Source organism: Halichoerus grypus, chromosome 3 (assembly GCF_964656455.1).
Source record: "Halichoerus grypus chromosome 3, mHalGry1.hap1.1, whole genome shotgun sequence".
In the NCBI taxonomy this organism is placed as follows: Eukaryota; Metazoa; Chordata; class Mammalia; order Carnivora; family Phocidae; genus Halichoerus; species Halichoerus grypus.
Genome location: NC_135714.1, coordinates 161,368,031 through 161,389,671, shown reverse-complemented (window position 1 = coordinate 161,389,671; position 21,641 = coordinate 161,368,031). Strand labels below are relative to the sequence as shown.

The 21,641-nt window shown below is 53.1% G+C and overlaps 1 protein-coding gene across 3 annotated transcripts in view; it reads right to left on the bottom strand.

Moving 5' to 3' along the window:
• GFRA2 (GDNF family receptor alpha 2) overlaps positions 1-21,641 on the bottom strand; it is an 85,884-nt gene that overhangs the window by 34,615 nt on the left and 29,628 nt on the right. For all 3 annotated transcript variants that reach the window (XM_036075217.2, XM_036075218.2, XM_036075220.2), the window contains one exon: positions 18,158-18,512. In XM_036075217.2, the coding sequence (XP_035931110.1) occupies positions 18,158-18,512 (355 nt within the window). The remainder of the gene's footprint in view (positions 1-18,157; positions 18,513-21,641) is intronic.

The following is a 21,641-nucleotide window of genomic DNA, read 5'->3' as shown; positions in this document are numbered from 1 at the left end:
TAACCACCCACGTCTTCTCGTGCAAACTTATGGAATCATAAGACAGATGTCAACGCAAAGCCCTCAGTTGTTTGTTTTTACCTCACTGGATGGCAGAAACTTTACTAATGCTCTGAGCCCAGGGTTCTCCTCAGATCACCTACTCCCTCTGTCCCTGCCCCCAATTCTAGAAATAATGCATACCAATTTGTGAAACACAAAAGCTGGGATAAGTGTCATTTCATTCAGCCCTTCTGTTTTCAGATAAAAGGAGCAAACCCCGACAGGTTACATAACATCCCTGAGGTTTCCCAGCAAGAAGGGCTGATGTCGGGGTAGGACTCAGGAATTCTGGCTGAGGCCTTGTCCCTTCCAGTAAGCTGCCAACACCAACCTACTGGCGCTGGCCTCATATTTGAAACAAAGCCCTCACCGTGCCTCATTTCCTTCTGGTTCTTTCTATCACGGCACCCCTGCCTAGGATGGACATTACTGTCACTGTCACCGACACGGTGCTCACCGTCACAGGGTGGGGAAGCGACACGAGGATGCCCACACGGGTGCCCAACCCCACCGGACACCAAAACTGCCTGCAACCCAATCCCTGGGCCCACAGGCGGTGAGAAAAAGACAGGGCAAAATTGTGCTGTTACCCAAGGTCATCAGGGAAAACAGGACTATGAGGATTTGGTCACATTCTTCCGTGGAGAAAACAGAGTTTGCTTATCCTTATCCATCTCAATAGCCAACTCTAATTCCAAAAGGTCTTAATATGCTCTCTTGTCCCTTTTCCAAAGTCATCTCCCAATATATATTTTTAATCTGAAAGGGCCCCAGCACAATAGCCCTTCTGTAGGTCACTCATCAGGCAGCCTGCCAGGGGCAAGGAAGCCGCCGGCATGGAGTATAAAGTTTGCACACTGAAACAGACATTTTACTCCTACGAAAATCCTTTCTCTCTTCACTTAGAGTCTAATGGCTCCTGGTGCATACATAATTCTAATACATCGGTGATCTGGTTTTCTGTTCCACGGAAACCCCAAGAACGAGGAAGGGTGACAGAAGGAACCTCCCAGGGGCAGAAAGAGCCTTCAGCAGGAAATGACAGCAAACACGAAGAAGGAGACAGAACGACCAGAAAAGCAAAACACAGTGACTCGAAATCCACAGTATCTGGGACTAATTAGTGCAGGAGCAAACAGTTCTAAGTCGGGGACACCTGAAGGCATCACCACACGCCATCTGCACGACGTAACCAGTAGTCACGGAGAGCACCGTGTCATCAAGAAAAGGTTAAGCTACCTTCTACAACCTCTGTTTAAGGAGACAAAGAGCATTCAAGAACTCAAGTACTCCTTGCCCCTTGCACTGCGCCAGGCTCTGGGCTAGATGCAGAGGTACGAGAACAAGCCCCGGTCTGAGCGGGACAGCCATACACCAGGAACGCCGTGGAAAAGGCAGCCGTGTCTCACGTTCCTCAAGGTGCAGCAGAATATGAATCAAAATGATGAAAGGTGTTTTCCTTTCCTCCCTGCACACCCATGTGCCCCTTCTAGAAGGCGAGCAGGATTCGGAGGCCAGCAGACCTGGGCATCCCTGCCGCTGGAAGGCCTTATTTCCAGACACCTCGTGCAAAGCAGGCTGAGAGCCAGAGCTGCCCAGGGCTTGGCGAGCAGGGCGGGAGAGTAGGCCACTTCCCTCGGGCTGGACGAAACCTGGGGCCACTGCCCTGGGGCCCAGCTGAGGGACCACTGGGAGCAGCTGAACAGGGAGCCCCATGGCCTGGAGGGAAATGCCTCTGGGCAAGCCTGGAGTCAGTAGAGTTTACTGCTGTGACGGCACAGGGGTGCCCAGCAGACGCTGAGGGACCCAGGCCCACTGTGGGGCCGGCAGGAGGACCACCACCACAGGCTGAAGACCAGCCTCCCCGGCCCCTTCAGGCTTCCCCACCTGAGCCTGGGCTCCTGCGTGCCACAGACAGGGGGAGCTCCATTAACTGGGACTGCATTTCCTGTTGGCCAGGATGGGCGGGGGGGGGGGGGGGGGGGGGGGGGGGGGGGAGGAGGGGAGACTGTAGCTGGTTTAGAAATATCAGGAAATGTGATCTGACCCCAGAGTGTTGTGGAGTAAAATCCCACACGCTTTACAAGTACAATGCATCCTAAGAATAGCTCTGACTGGTTGGGACAAAGTCGTGTTGGAGCACAGGCAACAGAACACGGCTTCCTGGAAGACAGAGAAGCTTCAAAGAGGTGATGACCTCCAAGGGTCTTCGAAGATGAACGGGCAGGCACTTTCCGTTTCGCAGGGAAATATCCCCTACAGGGGGCCTGTCCCTGCAAGATCCCAGAGACAAGTTACGTGCCCAGGGAGGCTTAAGCACAGGCGCCTGGAAGGAGTGCTGGGAAAGGGGGGTACAGACGGGGTCCCCGGCAAAGGGCTCAAATCCCAGGCTCTTCAGGAACCTGAGGCAGGAGGGCCCCGGGGTTTGAGTGCTTTGAAAAGTTCATTCTGAGGACTTCTCTGATGGCTGCTCACTGCCAAGGTGTTTGATTGCAAAATCCATTTCCAAATGGCCTGCTCGCCTGTGAGAAGCTACAAGGACTGCGTATCAGGAGCAGCCGCCCTCCCAAGGTTCCACAGCCCACCCCGCCTCCCCGCTTCCTGGGGCTGTGTTCGCTCCTGCTTCACACCGACCCAGCCGGCCCCGGCCCCCCTCCCGCTCCCCAGAATCCCCACAGATCACCAGGCACCTGGCCTGCCCACAGCCCAAGCTCAGGAAGGTCATTCCTCATTAGAATGAGCAGATCACAACCCCTGCTTTATCCACAGTATGTGGTTACGACAGAGGGTTGAAGCCCACAGTCCCACCGCTGTGGCCTCTGCCCAGCACCCCACACCTGAAGATGTGCCCTTTCAATTCTCCAAGGAGAAAAGAGGCAAGGGAGAGAACGCCCTGTCTTCCCCCCTCCCATCCCACCCCATTCTAACCACCTGGCAGGTTATCCCAGGCCCAGCAGGGCCCACGGCTGAGCTGGGGGCCACTGGAAACCCTGCTCTAGTTAAAATACATCTATCTGCAGCATTCAGAAAATAGCTATCTACAGCATTGCTTTCAGCTATAATGGAAAACTGATGGCTTTTATCTCCCCAACTTTATGACTATTGATGGGATAGAGGCTGAGGTTTGATGACCATTTAATAGCCGACCCTGTGCAGTTAGAGGAGCATCAGAAAGCAATGAAAGCGCCGAGATGATTGTCTGGCAGAGAATTCTCCGCTGAGGTCCAGGAAGCAAAACAACCACCCTCCCCAGGCTCCGACAGAAGAAAAAAATCAAAGTCATCATCATTTCTGTTTCTCCCCCCTCCTCTCTGCCATTGACCTCTGGGAGGTTGATCCAAACGGGAGAGAGGAGCGGGGGACAAGAGCAACATAGGTGTGAGCCCTTATGAAGAAAGGGAGGGCGAGGGAGTCGCTGACTGATGGACACCCCCCCCACACCCCTTCCTGCCCAGTCTTTAGTCCGTCATGGACTGGCTGGGCTTCTGGCCAGACTACAGGGGCTCTGGACTGTCTGAGGGGCTCCCTGGAAAAGAACTAGAAGGAAAGGGAAGGAAGCAGAAGTCTGGTCTAGCCCGTGATCCAGCTGGTCTTCGACCTTCTGTCCACGGCCAGAAGCCAAAAGCCATTCCAGGGCTCTGCGAGTACTCAAGCCTCAAGCCTTCCCTGACATTCCGTCCCTTCCCAGTCTGAGGGAATCTGCCCAGTAGCCCCATCATGACCCACCTTCCTCTCCAGGTTACTGGCCAGGGCTCTGTCTAGGGGTGGGGGTGAGCACATCACGCTTCTTCTTTTTTTTTTTTTTAAGATTTATTAGAGAGAGAGCATGCCTATGTGAGTGAGGGGCAGAGGGAGAGAGAGTCTTAAGCAGACTCCTCACTGAGCACGGAGCCTGACGTGGGGCTCGATCTCCCAACCCTGAGATCATGACCCCTGAAACCAAGAGTCAGTCGTTCAACCGCCTGTGCCACCCAGGCACCCCCACATCACCCTTTCATACATGCAGGGAGGGGATACTGGCATGGCTTCTTTGCAGCATTACAAGCACCTTCACTGATCTCTTATTTTCTACAGCAGCCATGTAGGGTGGACAGGACAGATTTGACTCTGTACTCTTTTCAAGAAGGGAACAGAGGCTCAGAAATGTTCCATGTCCCAAGTGTGGGACCCCGGTTTTTGACTCCCTGTCCAGTGCACCCACTGCCGAGCCAAGATGCCTCGCACTGCCCCGGGGAAGGTGAGACTGACCTTCTGTCTGGGGTCTGCCACTCCCTGGCTACATGGCTTTGGGCAGATAATTTCACCTCCCTGGACCTCAGCATCTTCATCTATAAATGAAATTTTGTTGGAATGAGTTTCAAGATCTCCTGCAGCTCTGTTTCCAAGTGAACTCCTAGATCGTTGGGGGCTCCACCTAGACACGTTTTCAGGCACAATGTCTTGTTCTTCCCATAGCTGCCACCTTCCAGACCATGCACCTTTGTCCCATCATGAATAAGGCTGAGAACACTAAGGACATAGAAACCAAGGCCCTACCCCTGCCAGCCCCCCTTGTTATACACCATCACACCAGGGTCCCTCCAAACCACCCTTCCTTCAAGCAGCACAGAAGAGAGGAGGGTGCTCAGGCCAGTGGACAGGGACCCCCAGGGCTCTCCCTTTCCCACCTTTGGGCCAGTTAAAGTGCTTAGATTCGCTCTCTCTCTGAGGACCCCTCTACCAGCCCAACCTCCTTAATGACACAGGCCTTAGTTAAAGCAACTAGAATACAAAAGCAGAGACAGGCAGAAGAGGTGGCCAAAGTGCATCCTCCTCCACGGGGCTTCTGGGGACACGTTCCCAGCAGGAGGAAGGAGGAGGCAGGGGTCCCCCAGACCTGGTCACCTGCCCAGCTTTCTTCCCACCCTGGCTATCTCCTGGGAGATGAGAGCCCACCTCTGCTCCAAGCCCAGCTCTACACCTCGGTCCATTAGCAGGGAGAGCAGGCGGCTTAACTGCCTCTGCGACGGCACCCCCAGGTCTTCTGAGCCCACTGGTTACCACTCGGTAGCTACTAGTTGATTTCTCAGGGATTTCCAATCATCCCTGCTGAAACTAGGGGAGGATTAGCAAGCAGCAGGCAATGATCCTTGCTTAGTTTACTTAAAACTCCCCCAGAGAAGCAAAGCACTTAGGAAAACCAAGTGGAGAAAATACGCCACCGCCCCAGACCTTCCTTCCAGGCTCAGCCTGCCAGGACTCTCCAAGCCAGGCCTCTCCCACGGGCCCCACGGCCCCTCACTCTCAACGTCATCAGCCAGCTCATTTTTTAATGGTGCCAATACCCATACCGATTCCTAAAGTTTTCCACGTTGGGCATCATCTTTCCTTGTCTTTGGATAAAAGAGGCCTCCACATATTCCATTCTAAAATTCACAGGCTCCATTACAGGCCTCTCCCTGCACACTGCCTCTCAGAAGTTAGAGGAAACAGACCACACTCTCCTTAGCGACCTCCTCCAGCTGAGAGAACCCAAACCAAAAAGAGAAACTAGCCACAAGCACTCACACCCACTGTGGAGACCCTGCTCCATTCCAGTCCCCTGTCCTCCCCTCCACCTTGTGGAGGTCCTGAGTCAGGCCCCCAAGAGCTCTCCGGGGGACTTGCTGCCTGGTACCCCTCCCCTCCAAGGGCCTAGAATGTGCTGTCCCCTACCATCCCACAGGCTTGGATCCCAACACAAGGTTCTCCCGTGAGAAGAGTGAATGCACACATGTACGAAGAATGAGTGGGGCATGTCATCTCCCCTCTAAAGCCATAGGGAAGACCAGACCTCCATCAAAATCTGGAAAACCTGTTCGTATGGAGATGTTGACAAAGGCTGAATGTTAACAATATATTTAGAGAAAAAAAATAGCTTACAAAACAACATGTACATCATGACATCATTTTTGTTAAAATAGGTGTATGCATATTTAAAAAGTCTGGAAGTATATTTTCTCCAAAATGTTTGCCATGGCTTATTTCAGGGTGTTAGAGTTGAAGATGATTTCTACTTTCTTTAGTATGCCTATCTTGCCTGAACGATGTGTTATAGTGAGTGCATATCATTTTATAATCAGCAAAAATGGTAAAGTGAATTCCATTTTAAAAATCAGGGGGAAAAAAAAGAAAGGCGAGGGCAGGGAGTCTCCTGGATCACATAATCCATTCTCTTCACTGGACCCCTAGAGACAGGAAGGAGATCTGTGTCACACCTGCTCAGAAGGAACCTACAAAGCCCATCCAACCTAACACTCATTTGAGGCCTCAAGCCTCTGCTTGGTACCTCTGAGGATGGGGAACTCACTACCTAAAAAAGCAACCCATCCCAGTTTCCAGCAAGATCCCAGTCTAGTATCAGCAAAGGGAGGAAGTAGGCCTGCAGCAGAATTAGGATTTAGTATAACTGCTAATCCAGGACCCATCTCACCTGACTCTCTCTCTTCCTCTTGCTAAGGAACAAGTTTGGAAACCCCTGAGTCTGCTGGAATTGGGACCAACAGTGGGAGGCCTGGAAGGGGCTGGGGGGAGACCCTCTCTGCTCTGTGTCTCCCCCGGGCATCTCAAAGCTGCAACCTCACACACACACACACACACACACACAGGCTCGTACACAGACACACACACACACACATGCACACGCACACACATGCACAACCACTCTCCTCCCTCCACCTGTGGCACCTTCTGCTCCAAGGAGGACATTTCTCCCTGCCTGGAAAAGCCAATCTTGCTTCTCCCTCTTGTCCCCCTCCCCTGGAAGCTTCTGCCCGCTAGGGCACCCAGCCCTCCCTCCCGCCCCAGCCACAGGACCCTGACTCCACACCACCTTCCATGGCTCTTCAAGCCACAGGGCTCCCCTTCTCTGAATGCCTAGGGCAAGCAGTTTAATCCTTACAACACTTAATTAAGTGGGGCCTCCTCTTCCTATTTAATGTTTTCATATGTGTGAGCCTTGTCTCCCCAAATGAGCTTATACGCTCTTTGAAGGAACTAATGTTTACCTCGTGCCTATGTGCCAGGCCCCATGCTCACTGCTCTTCCTGTATTACTTCCCTTAATCTCATAATCTCGATCCCAAGCCCCAGCCTCTCTCCGGAACTCCCACATACACTAACACTTCACTGGATTTCTACTTGCTTCCAACAACAGGTTTGAGACCCAGACATCTTCCCTCTGTGCCTAGACCTCCTCCTCTTCCTCTCATCTCTCAGGTGATGGCTTTACCAGTCAGCAGACATCCGGGCCAGAGACCATGGCATCAATCTGGACTCCCCACTCCCTCCAGTCCCGGTCCTGTAAGTCCCCCGGAAGTGACTCTGAAGGTTTCCGAAGTGTGTCTCTGACCCAGCCCCTCCGCACTAGTCCTCTGCCTCAGCCTGACCTCAGGCCCCACCGCAATGTGGTCCCGGTGGGGCTCTCTGTCTCCAGCCTCACTCTCCTCAGACCACTGTGTACACAGCAGCGCAAGAAATCGTTCCAAAACACCGGCAGGATCAGGTCATTCTCTTGCTTAAAAGACTTCATGATTTCCCACTGTCTTCTGGAGGAAATCAAACTGGTTCTCCCGTGCTTCCAGCAGGCCCCCACTTAACACACACATCCCCTCTGTGAGGACCAGAGGCCTGCCTCCTTGTGTAGGCCTATTCCTCCCTCAAACTCGGCTCAGATATCCCCCCAAAGCTGCCTTCTGCAATGGCCCCCAGCAGCCTCAGTGGGGAAGGCCCGCACCTCACAGCCAGTACTAGGGCAGGCCTGTGGTTTACCTGAGCATCCTGGGAGCTCCATGCCCACAGGAGTCCCACTGAATGGTTACCAAGCTTCAACGTGGCATCATCGTGTTACTGCCCTTATTCTGACGAGGAACACAGAGGCTCCGTGATGTCAAAGAAACTGCCCAAGCTCACACAACTGCCAAGGTGGGGATCTGAAGCCAGGACTGACTCCAGCTGCTTCATTCCGCCCTCTGAAGAATACATCTGGGGAGCCTTTTCTTGAGCAAGTCACAGTGCTCAGAGAGCACCCGCCATGGGCCAAGCGGTGGAGAAGTCGCCCACTCGGGAGGACCCCTGCCAGACTGAAGCAATGCACCTTGGGCAAGGCGGGCTGTGAACAGTTATCCCTGAATTCCCTGTGGCACCATAATGAAGAGTGAGTATCTTACTCTTCCTTCATGCACAACTCAGTGTCCTGCTTCTACTCTAGGTAAGGGCACCTCAGAGACCCTGGGATAACAGGGCCACCAGCATGAGGGCTGTGAGTCTTCTGTAAGAGCCTCCGAAAGGGCCCTGAGGGGGACGGCCAGCTCCAGGATACCAGGAAGAAGGGGAACAGGGCTGCCCCTTCGCTGTGGATACCACCCCAAGAGGACAAAGAACGAATCCTGGCTGACCATGGGAAAAGGCACACCCCACCCCGTGAACACCACAGAGAGGAATGCCCATGCAGGTAGCCCCAGGGGCACCTCTCAAACACTCCTCAGTGTTGTAGTGTGTCTCTCCTCGCTGAGGACAGCTGAAAAAGCAAGGCTCCTCGGGCAGCCCCAGGCTGTCTTCTCTGGGAGGGTGGGTCATGTAGGTTGATCAGAAGAGCATGGGGCTTAAAGAAAGGTCTCTTCTCATATTTTAAGGACCCTTTTGGTCATAGCTAGAAAAGCTGAGTCGGTGGCAGCCATAGCATGGCCCCTCAGAGCCCAAAGAGGACATAGAAGGTGGGGATGTTCAGCGTTCTAATCATATTGCAGTGTATGGGTCAGCATCAGAGACCATCAGGCAAATGGGGCCCACACCATGGGCTCTCCCCAGGGCTGAGCAACCTCAGAATCACAGACTCCCCCTGGCCAAGGGTGCGGCCCCAGGCCCTGCAGAGTACCATGGCGGAGCGCCTGAGAGTGCCCACGGGGGCAGTGACCCCCACACTATGCTTCTCAAAGCCAAGCCAGTGGACAGGCTCCCCTTGGCCATTTCTCCACTGAACACACAGATGAGCAACTTCTCCATGCTGCATGTGCTTCCTTTCCTTGAGGATCTTTCCCAGGAAGTTCTGACCAACAAACTGACGAACATTTCTTTAGCTCTGATCACGCTTCCATAATCACCTCTTCGCCCGAACTGCTAGAAGAAGTCACCAGTGCCTTCCACTTTCCCAAATCCAATAATTAGCTGTGTGTCCTCATCTTTCTGGACCTTTCAACAGCATCTGGCACAGCTATCCACTCCCTCTTTCTCAAAAGTCTCCTTCTGACTCCTGGGGCACCATAAGACAACCACCAACCCCTTACCAGGCACTTAAAGGTGCCAGGCGCATTCTCAGTGCCTCTGCCCAGGCCGGCCTCTCCCTGGGAGACCCTGCCCATTGCCCTCGCCTTGAATACCAGAAATATGCTAATGACCCCCAGAATTTATAACCCCTGTCAAGCTCCAGATAGGAATGTCTCAAAGGCATCTCAAAATTAACATGCCCAAAATGGAATCCCTGATTTATCTCCCTGTCCAAGCCTTTGCCATCTCAGAAAATGGCACGATCACACAGCAAGCTGCTCAAGCCAGAAGGCAGCAGGTTATCCCTAAATTCCTCCATCTCCTCCACTCCATCAAGGTATATCATTTCCATCTCCAAAATATCTCACATCTGCCCACTTATCTCCCTGCACACGGCCACCCCCTGGCCTGAGCGGCCATCACCTCCAGTCTGGTGATACTAGGATAACTTCTTCCTGGCTCTCTGAGGCCATTCTTGCCTCCTCCCTTGGCTCTCCAAACAGCAGCCCAAGTAATCTTTTCATATCGTGATTTTAATAATGTCACTAGTTGGCTTCAAAGCTTCCTTCTAATTGTACTCAGAAAAAAATCCAAATTCCTTGTTATAAAACAAATATGTCACGGGGATGTAACAAATAGCACAGGGAACAGAGTCAATAATAGTGTAGTTACTTTGTCCGGTGACAGAGGGTGACTACACTTATCACAGCAAACACTGCGTAATGTATAGAATTGTCAAATCACTGTCACATACCTGAAACTAATATAACATTGTATGTCAACTATACTTCAATCTACAACAAAATCCAAACTCCTTGCCGTGGCCCACAAGGCCCTGTGTGACCTGGCCCTGCCTCCCCGCTCCCCGCTCCGCCTGCTCCTCTCTCCCTGGTCCCCTCTGCTCCAGCCATTCTGGCAATGCCAAGCTCCCACCCTCCTCCAAACTTCTGCACATGCTATTCCCTCTGCATGAAATGTTCTCTCCCATCTGCCTTACTTCTGGCTGCTTCGTGCTTCAGGTCTCAGCTTAAATGTCATCTCCTCAGATAAACTTTTCCTGACCCCTGTCCATGTAGCTCCCCGCTTCTTTCCCCATTATCTTCTATTTCTACATCCTGCTCATTTTGCAAATGTTTACTCCTATCTCCTCCATCAGATTATATGCTCCAGGGGGACAAGGACCATTTCTATTATGTTCTCCAGTAAGTACCTAGTGTCTAGCGCAGTGCCTGGCCCCTACTAAATATCTGTTAAGTAAACAAGTCAACACAGTAGTAATATAAGAGTATAAAAGCCAGAGACCTCACTGGGAAGATAAAGTATTAAAGGAAAGTCATGCGATCAGTGCCACATGAGGGATCCAGACAAGTTCTAGAAAGCATCAGTAGAAGACAGAGCTAGGAGATGAGGACCAAACAGGGCTGTGAATGAAGGGTAAGTCTTCATGCCATAGATTGAATGTTCATGTCCCTCCAAACTGATGTGTCAAAATCCTGATCCCCACTGTGATGGCATTTGGAGGTGATTAGGTCATGAGGGTAGAACCCTCAGGATGGAATGTGTGCCTTTATATAAAAAGGAAGAACACCAGACCTCTCTCTGCATGCACATTCCAAGGGAGGTCGCATGAGGACATAATCCCAAAGAGGGCCCTCTCTAAGAACCTAACCATGCTGGCACCCTGACCTCAGACCACTAGCCTCCAGAGCTGTGAGAAAGAGCTGTTTGTTGTTTCAGCCCCCCAGACTATGATATTCTGTTCCAGCAGCAGCAAACTAAGACACTAACTAGCAAAGCAGGAGAGCACCCACGTCAATGAGTGCAAGTGGAAATAATCAAGGAGCCCAAGGAACGGTGCAAGACGAGGGTAGCCGAAAGTGTGCCCTAGTCCTGTGTCAGCAAACACACACACAACTAGAAGGGATGCCTCTGGTGTCACCAAAACTTACTGACTTGTAGTGATTCTCCCTGCATAGTGGCATCTCCCCCAAATGGGTCATTCCTCCTGCTGATCATCCAGTAACGCAGGGGTTCTCGTGCAGGTGCGCCACCACATCTCTGTGAGGTGTGAGCTTTATGGAGCCCAGACGCCCAGACAGCAAGCCTGGAGAGTAAAGGTGAAAGGCACTCTTTGCCCAGCCGTGCAAATACCCCTGCTGTGGGCAGAGCCGGAAGATGTAAATTATATATGCAGGCGGCAGCTTCTCACCCTGTTTATTTTCCCAAAGCCTTCAGCAAAATAATGTTCAACATTCCAACTGGGTCTCAAGGCACCACAGGAAATTCCAAGAGGAGTCATTTGGGCATCCTTGGCCCACAGCTCAAGGGCAAGCAGGACCCCTACTGAGGTCAGCTGCAGGAGCCAGCATGGGATCCTCGGTGGGAAGCTGGGTTTCGGGGTCACCAGCAAGGCTGAAGATCCCATAATGCTGCCCACATAAAGAGTCTCCCTCCACTGGCGAGGAAGATGGTGACTTCTCTACCCCATGGCACTCCTGGGCACAGCTCTGCTCTGGGAAAAGACTGGAATTTTCAGCTCTGAGCTCTGCTCAAGCCCGGGCAGGCCCCTAAGCCAGGTTCGTGTGTGGTGGCTCCTCTCCACAAGGGCTGCTCTCAGTGTCACCAAAGTGACCCTGGGAAGACCTGGTAGGTAGCAGAGCAGAACTGTGATGGCAAGAGAACCTGAGTGCAAATGCAATCATCTAGTTTCTCGCTGTAGAGGCAATAACAATAAACACTGTGTTCTGGCACGGACTCGTAAGCACCCTGAGGGTAAGGACGTCCACCTACTTCACGGCTCTCTAATCCCAGTACAAGACCTGGCCCACAGTGGAGGATCAACAAATGGCTGTCAAATGAACAAAGGAATGTCCCTAAGACCCCCATTCCTCCTGCCCCGGGTGACCCACTGGGCCCAGGAGCGCTGGCTGGAATCCATCAGGGCATCCATTTTGCCCCACCCATGCCTGTGGCAGGCATCCTGAATCAGTCACTCACAATCCTCCAGACAGCCCATCCAAGCTGGCCATCTAGAGAAGGCAGAGGTTCGTAAGCTTTGAGAGGTCAAGAAACCCTTTGAGGATCTAATGAAAGCAATGCATTTCTCTCTGGAACATACATGCGAAACGCTGTATATGATTTCAAGATATTCAAGACTTTCTCCTTTGAAAGAAGTGAAGGCTTGGAAGCCCCAGAGCCCACGTACCCCCTGCAAATAATCATTTGCTCCTGTTTAGAGATAACCCACTAAAAACATCAGCCAACAGATTCTATAAAGAGTCCAAAGGACGCTGAGGGACCACTCCAGGGAGCCAAGAATCAAATTTGGACCTGTCCATACACACTGCCTACAGACACCAGACATGCCCCAAGCTAAGCAAGAGGGCAAGCTTGCCAAAGGGACTCCTCCCCATTCCCTGTGGACAACCTTGATGGAGGGGACCCCAACCCCTCTGCCTTCCCAGCAGTCCTTCTGGACAAGGACAGTGGCCACTGCTTGAAGAGACCCAGGCAGCCAGGGTAGCCCCAGGCTAGAATCTATTTATACACATCCTCAGCACCCAGAGGTTAAATTACAGCCCAGGATATGGCACAGGGCCAGCACCGAGTTATTTATGTCCTCTTGGTAGACCAAGAGGAACACGACGTTTCAGAGAGCCTCTTCCAAACAAGGCCTGAAAGGGACACAGTTTACAGGACAACAGAATCATCCTCCCCACAGCTTCCCAGCCACACACACCCCACCACCATGCATGCACATGCGTACACACATACACACACACACACACACACACACACACACACACACACACACAAAATCCAGACCATCCTTCCAACGAGCGAAAGTTGAGAGTAGCAATCAAAAGATTGTTTTTAAAGAAAAAAAAGAGTAGGTCATGGCCCATTGCAGGGATGGGGTGAGAGAATTGAGCCAGATTCCATGGATTCATTCCAAGAGATTCTCCGGGCTTTCCAGACTCCATATCAGAAGACTTTAAAAGGAAAAGCCTCTTCTAGTCTTAAGTTTACAGGTCTAAAGGCTCAGTGGATATGAACCAGACAAAGGCTAGAGATAGCGTATGCAACTTCTGGGCCAGTTGGAATCTTGGCTAGAGTAGGAAGCTTCCATGCTGATCCTGGTCCAAAGAACCAGGGGAGGACTCTGAAGTGCTTCCCCTTTACCCCCAGCCCCACAAGAAGATGTCCTTGTTAGTGACATTTCACAAGACGGCACAGCAGAGTCTGCTCAATATCACACTGGGGATGGACAAGGCCTGCCTCTGAGTATGCCCCAAAGCAGACTAACAGGCCTACTTTAATGTAGTGCCAGGTGAGGTGGGCCAGGAAGGCTTGGCAGAGTGAGGACTGGGTGCTAGAGCACTGGGATACAGGGCAGGTTCTGAGAGCTGCCTGCAGGCCAGGGCCTCATTCTCAAAGAGTCAGCTCAAAGAAGCTTCCCCGTGACCCCCATCAAAGCCAGCTTTGCCCATTAAAGTATCCAGGAAAGGAAGGCTTGGGGTGTCCACTTCCTGATCCAAACACCCCAGCACTGTGCTCTCCCATTTCACAGCAAAGATTTCCACCCATGATGCCCACCCTGGAGGACAGAAACCTAAAAGGATCCATTGCTAGGAAGGGAAAGGAGGGTGCTCCTTCCTGGGCATAGTGGAGAATGAAGCCTGGGCTGCCTCTTCTCTACATGCCCCCCTCCCGCCACCCGTCCCCACTAGGCTCCTCCGTGGACATGGGGAAAGGGTCTGTGGGTCAGTAAGTCAGGCTTGCAGGAGCATGGAAAAACAATCAGCTCCTCTCCTTGCAGGCTTGCCCCTAGGTCCTTCAAATCTGCCCTCCCAGATCCTCTACCCCAAGGAGGTGTCTCTGCCGTGTCCTCTTGTGCCGAGAGCTCATCTCTCCAGGTATATAACCTCGAGTGGAGCAGGTGCAGTGGGAGAAGGCTACCTCAACAGACTGACTCACAGACCTGGAGGGGTCCTTGGAGATTGGTGAGCATCCCTCTGGGATCAATGAAGAAAAGGAGAGCATAAAGAGTGAAATGGCCCATCCAGGACCACCCGGGAGAACAAGGGCAGGTCTTCCAGCTCGAGTGTGTCCACGACGACCACTTCCGCCCCCCACCATCACTCTGTTTCACCCAAGGGCACCTTTCCCACCCCAACTCAAGCCTCAACGCTGATAGGCAAAGCTCCCCAGAGGACACCTGGCCAGGCCGGAACAATGCTCCAGGCCATCCTCCATCCCTGCCCTTCCACTTGCACGACCACACTTTACAGCCATGTGGGGCGAGGGGCTGGGCAGGGAAGGGTGGAGGGATGCCCTGGGTCTAGACCAGGAACTCACCCTGTCACATCCTGGAGCACCTAGAACTTCTACCCTGGACCCAGTTCAAACATGTAGAGACTACACTGTCGTGGGTCCTGTGGCGGCTGCCATCCCACTTTTCGTCCTGACGCCCAGAGACCCCTCCACCTGGCTCAGTGCCTCAGACACCGTCAGCCCTTAGCCCCGGAGACGCCTCATTCCTGACCCTCCCGACACTGAAACTTGTTGAAACACCCCTCTGGTTCTATGACGTGAGGCTTATTCCCCTATCTCGTTCCTGGCTCCCCCCACCCCTGGGAAAACAAACAAAAAGCCCCTCTGGCTCTTCAAACAGACACAGAGGTTCTATAAGCCTGAAACCACCCTACTCTGAAGTCTCCCCCCTCCCTCAGGGCCACAGATGCCCCCAGGAGCCACATATGTCCTTCCGTAACAGAGGACTCGTGAAGGGGGTGCTGGGGTTCCTCTGCTACCACTCGCTCCTCATCAAGATGGCTGGGGGGGGGGGCCCGCTGCCGTGGTGCACCCGGCCCACATGTGTGCACAGGCTCCTGAAGGCCCTGGCCTGCCGTCCCCGGGCTTGGACTCAGCTGGCCCTCCAGCTTCCTCCCAGAACCAGCTCCTGGCCCGTCTGTCATTGCACTGACACTGGGTAAGGCAGCCTGGCAGGTCGTGTTAGCACCTAGAAGGAGAGAATGCCTCTCCATCCAAGAACCACTCTGCCCCCTTCCATCGTGTTTTGGGACTCATAGTGCCACTTTATCCCAGCCACCATGAGGCTCAGAGCTCCAGCTCGGTGACTGCTAGATTGCACACCTGTGGCATTCACTCCTGACTTCCTTTGCAAGGCCCTCGGTTTTTTCTTCCAACCATGCTCCTGTTGTATGCAAAGTTTCTTTTGTTTTCTTTTTAAAGATTTATTTATTTATTTTAAAGAGGGAGGGAGAGAGTGTGTGTGAGCAGGAGGAGGGAAAGAGGGAAAGGGAGAGAGAATCCCCAGGCTCCAGCATGAAGCCTTATGGGGGCTCGATCCCAGGACCCTGAGATGTGACCTGAGCCAAAATCAAGAGTCAGCCACATAACTGACTGAGCCACCCAAGTGCCCCTGCATAGTTTATTTTAAATTGCCTCAATCAGTGTCCGTAGGTGATAAGGCCTATTTTTTTAAGCAAGCAAAAGAGAAAGGCCCACCTTCTTCACAGTTTTCCAGAGCCCTGCAGCTAGCTCGGGGGATCAGGACCGGAGCCCTCTGAACTCAGGCACTGCCTGTTTTCCAAACCAAACTAGCGCTCCCCCTTCATCCAACATGGCCCCAGCACTCCCATGGTACAAAGAGGCCTCTCTTCCCTCTGCAGCCTCTGCCTCGGTACTCCACATCTGCCTCCTGCCAGGCCTAGACCAACCACAGCTGGCTTCCACCCTCCACTCACTCACTCACTCACACAGATTCACACACTCCCTCACACATATACACCACACACATACACTTTGCTACACCCTCACACTCACACTCACACACACACACGCACATCCACACCACGAGGCACCACGTCTCAATCACTGCCTCCCTCAGGAACCCCCTTCTCTTCTGGATTCTGGCCCACTCTCTCCTGGCTGTCCTTCCACCTCGAGCCTCCCTGTCACAAGTTCTCCTTCCTCTGCCCCTCCCTGAAGAACTCGTGTGTCTAGCAGAGTTCTGCTTCACTATCCACACCAATGGCTTCTCTTATCACCAAAACACTGAGGATGCCCAAATCTGTAGGCATCTCCAGCCTAGACTCCCTCTTGGGCTCCACCAACCCACCCTGCACCATTCCACTCACTGATGGAGCTTTAATCACCAGTAAGGCACCCAACAGCTCCCAAACCCACTTCTCCACTTCAGCCCCTTTACTGGGCATGCCCCCAGGCATAGCCAAGGGGATGACAACGGTCCTCCAGGCACCGCAAATGCTGCACATCCAAACCTCCCCCCACCACACGCTGAATGGCTCCTTCGTCCCATAATTACTCGACTAGGAAACATGGCGGTCCCCATTCATTTGTCCATTCAAGTAATGATTGTGGAGTGCTCACCATGTGCCAGGCTCTCTGTGTAGGACGAGGTGTGGTGTAAACAAAACAGAAATGACTTCTGCCTCCGGGGAACGAACTTTCAACCAATCACCCAGTCCTGTCGAGTCTACTTACCAACCATATCTGAAATGATACACTTCTCTCCGCTCCTGCGGCTGCCGTCTTAGTGCAGGCCAGGGCGCTACGCTGGAAAGCAGCGGGATGGATGGATCCCAGCTCCGAAATGTATGAGCTCTGTGACCTTAGGCAAACTACCTTCTGTATCTCAATCTCCTCATGTGACAGATAAAAATGGTAATAGTCATCTACCTCGTAGCTTTGTTGTGAGAATTAAATTCAATAAACCATATAATAAACCGACGTCCAGCACAGAGTAAGCAAACTTCTTGTGGCCCCCCACCTCACAGCCCTCACCACGTGCGCCCACCATCCGCAGCGCCCCATAAGGCCAGGCTCTCTCCTACCCTCCAGCCTCTGCATATGCTTCTCCAGCTGACAACATTCCCTGGCTTTCTCCTTCTCGTTTTTCAAGGTTCAGCTCAAGGCCCGCTCCCCTAGACCCCCAGGCTGAGGCAGATGTCCCTTCCCGATGCAGCCTCATCTGAGAGCCCACAGCCCTCATCCCCTACCCTGGGATCGCTGCCTCGTCTGTCTCCCCTTCTGCACCGGCTGTTCCTCGCAGAGCACAGCATTCACCTCCGCACACCCTTAGAACTGAGTGCTGGGCGCCACGGCGGCTAGAGAAGTGCTTAACAACAAACAGGGAAGGCAGAAGAACTCTAAAGAAGCACATTTCAACTCACTCTAACGACAACCAAAAAAACCTTCCTGATAATTAGGCTACACTTACTAAGCATTTCCTCTAAGCCAGGCTCTGTGCTGAAATTTGGGCACACATCACATCCTCTAATCCTCAGGATAACCCTGTGATGTGGGCACGTTTACTCCCGTTTACAGGTGAACGAATGGCGACTCAAGAAAGTTTACAACTTGCTCCGAATCACACAGCTAGTGAGCGGGAAAGTCAAACCCAGGCAGTCAGACTCCAGCCCGCACGGCACGGCAGCACCAGCCTACTGGGAGCTACCTCTGGGATTTACCGAAGCCCCGTCCTGGTGGCCACATGACCTCACGGGGACCTGAGGTGGGGGCTTCCTCCAGAGGTGGGACCCAATTCACTGAAGGTCCCTTCTTAGTCCAGGCTCTAGGGGTCTATGCTTTGAAATTCTCTGCTCCTTGGCTTGTTCACCTCGGCTTCGGCACCCAGCTGAGCACAAGCTGAGCACGGAGTAGGCAGACAAACCATAAACCTGCGCCGAACGAACGAAGCGGCCGGCAACGGGGTCTGCGCACGTCCGAGGCCCCCTCTGCGGGGCCCGGAAGCGCAGGGTGGGGAGCGGCGGCGGCGGCGCGCTTACCGGCACAGGTGGTCGGTCCGGCACACGCCGCGGAGGTCCAGGCAGTTGGGCTTCTCCTTGTCCTCGTAGGAGCAGCTGGGCAGGATGGTCTGCCGGCGGCGCTCGGCGCACGCCTGGTCTTGGCAGGAGCAGAAGAGCATGCGGTAGGTGTACTCGCTGGGCACCCGGTCGAAGAACTGGCGCAGGGCTTTGTGGCACTTGCGGCGGTTGCAGCGCTCGGTGGGCGAGATCTCGCGGTTGCAGATGGAGATGTAGGAGGAGCGTAGCTTCTTGCAGTTGTCGTTCAGGTTGCAGGCCTTGGCGGCGTCCAGGCAGTGGTTGCTCTTGGCGCTGACCGCCGGGTCTGCCCCTGTCCCTGGAGCGGAAGGAGAGCGGGTCACAGGCCTGCCCGGGCACCGGAAGCCCACAGCCACCCGCTCCCTGGGGATGCCTCCCGGCGTCCACGGTGCCCTTTGCCTCAGTTTCCTCATCGGTGAGGTGGGGACACAGCCAGGATTAAATGAGCGAATAAACAGGTCCAGGCACTTGTACCTGCGTAGGACAGCGCCTGGTACAGAGCAAGCTGTACCTGTGGGGAGCTCTGATGATGAGGACTGTTAATTGGGTCTTATTTAAATCTTACCACAACCAAAATGGCAAGCAACTAGGTGTTCGTAGTCCTGTTCACAAACAGGAAATAAAATGACTGGCTCAGGGTGATACGACTGAGTGGCAGCTGAGGCAGGATGGGCCCCCAGGCCCCTGAGCACCCAGCAGCAGCACACTTGCGCGGGCTTCTGGTCAGGGTCCTGCTGGCATTTAGGGAGGGACAGTCCTCGTCACAGGATCTTCAGCAGCCAGAGTACAAACAGCACCACTGCCACCACCCTCACCCCCACCATAGGACCACTGAAGCTGTCCCTACACGTTTCAAAATGCCCTAAGGCGGGGGTGCTGCAGCGGTTAGTTGGGAGAACCACTAAAAAGGACAGTGCAGGTGGGAGCCCGGTAGTGTGAGGTAGGGGCTGAAGACCAGCCTCGGACTCTAACAGGGCTGAGCGCATAGCCAGCCAAAGGGTAGGTGTGCTGGATGTGGGACTTGGCGTTAGCGCCATGCCTTTGAGTTCTGCATCGCTGCCCACAGAACGGAATGTCTTGGACACAAAGCAGAATTCTCAGAAATTGTCGGGTTCCTTTTGTGGTGGCTACCCCATCCCGCAGGTCTCAGCTCTTCTAACAACCACCTGACCCTCCGCTGCCAGCCGACCCCCCACCTACAGAGTGCCTCTTGTCCATCCTGACAACAGTCAGAGGAGGGAGGCAGGAATCCAGTCTGCACATGCCCACCTGAGACATTCTGATGAGAGCCAGATGGGCGATCACCTAACCCCACCTCTTGATTTCGCAGATAAGGAAACTGAGGCACTAAGCGGGCAAGGTTTGCCCCAGGTCACCCAGCACACTGGTAGTAAACCAGAGCAGGGACCCAGTCGTGCCAGCACTGTGTACACCATCAGTTTAGCTTTTAGGACCGATGAGCCGCAGCCTCTTCATTCATTCTTCATCCACCCAGTAAATGCTTGCCAATATTTAGTGAGCACCACCCACGTCATGCAAGGTCCTGGAAGGTGTTGGGAAGGATGCGGGGTGAGGGAGGCTGACACCATGCCCCCCTCCCGTGGCCACCACAGGTGCCTGAGCATTTCCAGCACCGTTCCTGGTCTCCGGGTCATTAAAGATCTATCAAACCCCACCTCTGCACAGCCCTCTCTGCTGGGTGCTGTGTCAGATACAGATGTGTAAGAGCTCGTCCCAATTCTCAAAGAGCTCACAAATCTAGCTAGGAAACCAAGAGACAGAATAGCATAGCGGTTAAGACTGGGTGTTCCAGAACTGAGCCATCGGCATTAAATGGCCCTGCTGTGTGGCTTTGAACAAGTGGCTTTGCCTCAGTTTCCCCATCTGCATAACAGTATCTCCCACATAGCCTTGTTGTGAGCATGAAAGAGATCGCTCATTTTTTTCTCTCTCCTGCATGATAACTTTGCCCTGTCTACGAAATCATCCCCATCAGGTGTTACACCACCCATCTTTAGGAAAAAAAGCCTCCTAATGACCATATACCCACCGTTAAGGTACCACCCTATTTTTCTGCTTCCTTGAAAGCAAACCCCTCAAAGGAGTTGTCCATTCCAACAGTCTCTTTCTCCCCTCCTGGTCTCACCTGGACCCACTGCAGCCTGGCATTTGCCTCCCGCTCTTGTCAGTGGTCAGGGATCCTGGGGCTTCCTCGTCCTCAGCCCATCAGGACACTGGACACAGCCGGTGGCCCCCTCTGGCCCCCTTTCCTCACTCCCTTCCCCTCTCTGTTGGTCTTCTGTTCTCGCATAAGCAGCCTTCCACCTTCTCCTCCAGGGCTCAGCCCCCTCTTCTCTCTGTGCACCTACTCCCCGGGGCCCTCATGGCTTGTCCCCACCCAGACCTCCCCCTGGACCCCAGATTCGTATGTCCAACTGCCGGCTTGCCCACTCTACCTGGAAGGCTGACACCCACATCTCAAATTTAACCAAACCCACATGTTCCCCGCAAGGCTGTTCCCCAGCCCCAGTCCTCCTGATCCCTCTGAAAACAACTCACACTCCCGGTAGCTCAGGCCAAAAATCTTGGCACTTCCATGACTCCTCTCGCATTCACACACCACGTCAGACAAACCAGGCAGTTCCAACTCCAAAACACATGCAGAATCCAACCACTTCTCACCACCACCACTGCTCCCACCATGGTCCAAGCCATCATCACTGCATGCTGGCAAGAGCCTCGCTTCCCAGTTGCCCTGCTCTGTCCTGGAGCCCACCCCAACCCCTGCCTCAAAACAATCCTCTCATCGCAGCTGGAGTGAACCTTCTAGAACCCAAGGCAGAGAAATAATGCTCCTGGGCCCCAACACTTCCTGTGGCTTCCCATCTCACTCGGGACATGGTCTCTCTATCTGTGCTGTCCAGTACAGTAGCCACTAGCCACACATGGCCATTGCACCTGAAATGTGGCTAGCCCAAAATGGGATGTCCACACCAGATTTTGAAAATATACACCAGATTTTGAAGATGTGCTAAGAAAAAATAAAAATCATGTAAAGCATTTCATTAATAATTTTTTAGTTTGACTACATATTAAAATAATAATCTTCTGGAAATATATTAAACAAATATATTGTTAAAATTACTTTTACTTCTTTTTATTTTTTTAATGTGGCTACTAGAAAACTTAGAATTATATAGGTGACTCATATTTCTATTAGGCAGCACTGCCCTATATGACCTCACCTCCTACTCTTCCTGGTCACTTCCTCCATTCCAGTCACAAGGGCCTCCTTGCTCTTCCTGGACTGTGCCCTGACCTCAGGGCCTTTGCACTTGCTGCTTCCTCTTCCTGGAAAGCTCTCCCCCATTACCTTTCCTCACTTCTTTCAGGTCTCTGTTCAAATGCTACCTTGTCTGTGAATCCT